Source organism: Meriones unguiculatus, chromosome 5 (assembly GCF_030254825.1).
Source record: "Meriones unguiculatus strain TT.TT164.6M chromosome 5, Bangor_MerUng_6.1, whole genome shotgun sequence".
In the NCBI taxonomy this organism is placed as follows: domain Eukaryota; kingdom Metazoa; phylum Chordata; class Mammalia; order Rodentia; family Muridae; genus Meriones; species Meriones unguiculatus.
The window spans coordinates 46761122-46766991 of NC_083353.1; the positions used below are offsets into that span (position 1 = coordinate 46761122).

General features: G+C 41.0%; 1 protein-coding gene across 1 annotated transcript; it reads left to right on the forward strand.

Annotated features, from left to right (window-relative positions):
• The first annotated feature begins 1317 nt into the window (after positions 1–1317).
• Positions 1318–2247, forward strand: LOC132654011 (vomeronasal type-1 receptor 44-like). Its single transcript, XM_060383315.1, has one exon. It carries the CDS (start codon positions 1318–1320, stop codon positions 2245–2247), a length of 930 nt encoding a protein of 309 aa, XP_060239298.1.
• The last annotated feature ends 3623 nt before the right edge of the window (positions 2248–5870 follow it).

Below are 5870 nucleotides of genomic sequence, written 5' to 3' on the forward strand. Positions count from 1 at the left end.
TGGACACTTTTCATTTAATTGTGACCTTAGAATGAGATGGCCCTAAGTCTATTGTAATTGTAGTTTTGTTTACTACCCTGATTTTACCTGTCAAAAGAAGGAAAAAAAAGGAGAATGCTCACCCTGAACTCACACCATACTGGATCTCTTGGCTGGAGATTAAATTCATAGGTTGGAGGCAGAGTCACTTAGAAGAGTTCAGAGAAAGGCCAGAATTTCAAACTCTCTGGAAAGAAAACTTGGCTCCATCATTCTAGCCTTTTGGTCATCTTTGTCTTTTCTGTTTCATGCAGGGAAGAAGCTGATCAGTCATTAACAGAGCTGCATTCTGTCTCCCAGGCCACTGCATGAGAAAACCAGCAGGTGACCTGTACAGAGATCACTCTGTGCCAGAAACAGTTCCATGCTTGGTGTGTATGTAGCATCCTCACATCTAGGGGCTCCTTGACTGTGCATATGCTCCAGAGTTGCTGAATGGAGCTCATCTTCTGAGTGCTTATGGTCACACCTCAAAGAAATGGCAGAGAGTCAGTAGGATTCAATTCAGAGTCCAAATTGGTAATTATTTGTTCTGGATGTTTATTAAGAACATTTGCCTGAGCAGTGGTGGTGCATGCTTTGAATCCCAGCACTCAGGAGGCAAAAGCAGGTGGATCTCCAAGTACTAGGACATCTTTGTTTACAGAGTGAGTTCCACGACAGCCAGGACTACATAGAGAAACCCTGACTTGAAAAACTGAGAGAGAGAGAGAGAGAGAGAGAGAGAGAGAGAGAGAGAGAGAGGGAATAGGAGGAGGAGGCAGAGGTAAGGGGGACAAAGGGGAGAGAGAAGAAGAGAAAGAGACAAAGAGAATGAATGAATAATGAATGAATGAAAAAGAAGGTGAATGAATACTTGGCCAGCAGTGAAGAGGGCAGTGAGAGAAATGACCCTGTGCACGTGTGTCTGACAATCAAGTGAGATGCCGCTATTACCCCTGAATAAACCAAACATGTGCGCCAGGAGTGGAAAATTTTTTATATCTTGTGGAAATGTTTAATGTACAAGAAAGTTTGTATTCTGAGAAGCCCCACAATGATCTGCACAGTTCAGTTTTGCTTGAGAAGCATCAGGACAGTGGGGACAGTGGGGATTGTGGGGATGGCCTCAAGGGGGTGTGAGCTGGAGCTGAGTTCCAATTAGACAAGTTATAATTGGGATGAATTGACATCTTGTTGCCAGCTCAGTGTTGGTGGGTAATGCTTCATTCCCTGTATTTGTAATGAAGAGTTTTCTCTTTTCTCCTCAGACTTTTGATACTTGCAAATGCACACACAATGAATAAAGCCAGCATACTCCACACTAACACAAACATTAAAATTACCTTGTTCTCTGAAATGAGTATTGGGATCTCAGCCAACAGCATCCTTTTTCTCTTCCACCTCTGCAGGCTCATTGGTGCACACAGGCCTAAGCCCATTGATCTCGCCATTGGTTTCTTGGCCCTGACCCAACTACTGATGCTGCTAACTATGGGACTCATAGCTGCAGACATGTTTCTGTCTCGGGGGAGGTGGGACCCCACCACATGCAAATCCCTTTTCTATCTACACAGGTTCTTGAGGGGCCTCTCCCTTTGTGCTGCCTGTCTGCTGAATGTCCTCTGGACCATCATCCTCAGCCCTAGAAGCTGCTGTTTAAACAAGTTTAAACATAAATCTCCCCATCACATCTCCTGCGCCCTTTTTCTTTGTGTTCTCTACATGTCTTTTAGCAGTTACCTCCTGGTATCAAATAGTGCCATCCCCAATTCGACCTCAGATAATTTTATGTTTGTTACTCAGTCTTGCTCACTTCTACTCCCGAGTCACTCTAGACAAAGCACATTTTCCACATTGTTTTTCTTCAGGGAAGCCTTTTTTATTAGTCTCATGGTCCTCTCCAGTGGGTACATGGTGGCTCTCTTGTACAGACACATGAAGCAGGCCTGGCATCTTCACAACACCAGCCTTTCTCCAAAGGCATCTCCAGAGCAAAGGGCCACCCGGACCATCCTGCTGCTCATGAGCTTCTTTGTGTTTCTCTGCATTTTGGAGACTGTTATCTTGCAAACAAGAATGAAGTTCAAAGATGGCTTACTATTCTACTTTATTCATATTCTTGTGTCCCATAGCTATGCCACAGTCAGTCCCCTTGTGTTTATTTGCACTGAAAAGCATATAATTAAATTTTTGAGGTCAGTGTGGGACAGGAAAGTAAATATGTGATTATTCAGGAATGGGTATCATCCCTTAGTACAATCCAATATGTTGTCATCAGGGCTATGGATCATGACATAGTAGGAGCGTTTCAAGGTTTAAACTGATATGTGAAAACATCCTTTTCCCATTACATCTGTTTACTCTGTTTGTGGATGGCAAGTGTGTAAAAGAAGATTAAACTGCATTCCCACTCAGATATCACATGAGGTTTATCTTTCTCAATGGGTTTTCCACAGAGATCTGTGAGATGTCTTTCATCTGACCTGCATTAGCACCTTACTTTTTATTATTTATTTATTTATTTAGGAATTTGAGGCATGGTTTCTCTGTGTGGCCCTGGCTCTTCTGGGCTTGCTTTGTAGATCAGGCTGACCTCAAACTCACAGAGATCCACCTGCCTCTGCCTTCCTGAGTGCTGGGAACAAAGGTGTTTGTCACCATGCATAGTTTGTTTTTAATTTTTTGAACAATGATTTAAGTTTTAACTGTGTGTGTGTGCGTGTGTGTGTGTGTGTATGTGTGTGTGTGTACTTGAGCACAGATGCTCTTGGAGCCCAGATGTGTCAATTACTGTTAGAGCTAGACTTATAGGCAGTTGTGGGCCAGCCAAGTGTGAGTGTTGGTAATTGAACTTGAGTCTTCTAGAAAACAGTTTACTTATGTGCTGAGCCAACTCTCTGGCACAACCATTACTTTAAATATGTGGCAACTATGACATTTTCAATAAATGAATGCCTCAATTGTTTATATTTGAAAAAATACACAAGGAAACATTGTTTTGAGAATAAATTATCACAGGATGCAGAACACACACACAAATACACAGAGCTAAAATGATATGCAGAGAACCATAATGTCATTTGCATAATGGTGCTCCTATGGCCAAATTTAAAATAGTCAAAGGTAGGAGCAGCCACTGTCTAGTCTAGAGGTATCAGGATGTGGGATCAGGTCATGGCGTCCCTGTGCCAAGGAGTGCTAGTCAGAACATGAAGAACACCTCGAATGTCTGCCATGCCAGTCAGACACACTGCACAAACTTGATGAGTTACTTATGAAAGATGAAGCTTAGGGGTGTGAAAGGAATAGAGACCATAAACAAAGTGCTTTATCTGTGCTCAAACTATCATAGCCAAATGCAAATAGTAAACTAGTCACAGATAGTTACTCAGCTGTGCTATTGATCTACTCCAGGGAACTGAGGGCTTGCAGCATGCCTGCTTATTGGAACTAACCAGATACCTCCTCAGAGCACCCTTCATGTGAGGGAACACAGATTCAGTCACACAAGTCACACAGCTGAGCAGACTCACAAGAAGACTTCACACAACCAAACACAATCAGTGGCATAATTCACACTGCTGAACACTCTCAGAGGCACAATGCACACTGCTGAACACAATCAGAGGCAAAATGCACACTGCTGAACACTCTCAGAAAGAAACGATTCCCACAACGGAACATATAGTGAAAAATTTACACAGCTGAACACACCCAGAGGCATACATTACAGAGCAGAACACACACTTAGAGGCGTACTTCACACAGGAAAACTGTTATCTGTCACTCAAAGCAAGGGAATATCACAAACATGAACCCCACCCACACCTGGAATACAGTAATTTCAGTGTTGACACTTATATAAAATCTAAAAAAAAAAAAAAAAAAAAAAAAAAAAAAAAAAAAATAAATAACTGGAACCTGGTTGTTGGAAAGAGAAATATCAAAGAAGATCTATTCCATGTTCTGTCTACACTTTGAGTAAGGCCTAGAACCTCAAACAGGCTGTAGTGTAATGCAAGGATCACGGGATCCTCAGAGACCTCCAGGAGACAACTTGATGCAAGAGCATGAGAGCTTCATGACGAGAGCAATCCAACTCAGAACCCAAGTCTCATTGACACAGCAGTAGAGAAATGGGACCCTGAGCCCTGAGTGAGCAGGGTTTTTAAAGGAAAAGACTGAAAGAAGGGGGTTTCCATGACAGCAAGCAGGGGGTTCATGTTTCCATGATAGAAAGCAGGAGGATTCATGCCTTGACTTTACAGAATTTGGTAAAAGCCACAGAGGAGAGGTGACTGTTTACATAATCACAAATGCCAGGAAATTTGTCTTTATTTTTTACTAACCATTTATTCTGTGATATTTCCTGGTTGCCATTGCTTAGAGAGATAACCTTGTTTCTGCCAGGTGCATATTCTGTGATATTTCTTGGTACGTGAGATCAGGTCCCAGTCAAGATGGATCCTTATTTCAAAATGGAGTCACCCAGGCTAACTTAAACTCTTCAGTATGTTAACAAAAAGGAAGGGCATTTAACAAGTGAAATGAGAGAACATTTCACACATCAATGACTTGGAGGAGGAGAAATAAAACACACAACTGTAAGTTGTATAAACCCACGAGCAGAGGTTTGCCTGGTGGCTCAAGTCTGTAACCCTGAAGTCGAAACAGGATAGTGAGTTCAAGGTCCACCTGAGCTACAGGAGTGAGTCCAGACTAGCACACAACAGTCACAAAGCAAAAAATAAGTATAAGAATAAAATATTATTTTAAAATCCAACGTAAGATGGGTGCTGGAGGCACATGCATTTAATCCTAGCACTCAGATGGCAGAGGCAGGGGAATCTCTGAGTTCAAGGCCAGCCTAGTCTACAGATCAGGTTCCAGGCCAGCCAGTGCTATGCAGAGAAACCCTGACTCAGAAAAAAAATCCCAAAATAAACAGAAGGAAAATATACACAGGAAAGGATTAATCTTACTTCTTGATTCTGGGTTAAGAGCATAAATGTTCCAATGAAATGTGTAACTGCTCATCAGAACAGCACCCTCACTGACTGTCTGAGGGAGTGGCAAACACTTTGAGCTTGGGGGAAAGATATGGACATTTCTCACCCACAGCACTGGACAGAGTACCCTCAGCCACAGGCACCTTGTGGGACCACACCCACAGCCCCTCATGTTCATGCCGAGAGATTTGAAAAAGGATGAAACAGGTAGAGACCAATTAAAGCTGACATTAAGAATAAGCAAAGATGGGTTGCTTCTGTGATGTGACCCTTTCATTCTTCTGGCAGATGAGCCAATTAAACAAAAACTGCAGCTATTACAATGTATCATGTAAAAAAAACCTATAAAATATGTTGTTCTTCATTTAAAAAGGTTTTTTTTCTTTTGGAGATTCTTCAATACAAAATGTTTGCTTATGCTCTTTTACAGGACAAAAAGGACTACAGTTCCATGTTAGCCCAGGGTTATATTCAGATCATTGTTAACCATTATATAAAACATATGCCTGGCTGCTAATACTTAAATAAAGTATTTAATGCTGTTACTTTCTGGCCTATAGATTTGGTATGGCCAGAATAGTCCATTTTTGCTGAGGGCTACAGGCTAAGTTTAGTTCTCTGTTTAGTGCTAAATAAAACTTTTGTCCTTTAATATTATATTGTTAAGCTTTTTTTTGTGTATTTAATTAAGTTTTTATTTTTTTTTGTTTTTTTAACATATAAAACATTATTTTTTTTACAATTTGCCACTTTTATTAAAACAAAAACAAAAAAACAAATAAAAATAACAACTACAACAAAACAATCAGATGTGAGAATGCTCCTCTTGTATCTTTTTTT

What these genes read in the sequence shown, in the direction of transcription:
- LOC132654011 (XM_060383315.1), top strand. Translation starts at nt 1,318, where the DNA reads ATGAATAAAGCCAGCATACTCCACACTAACACAAACATTAAAATTACC.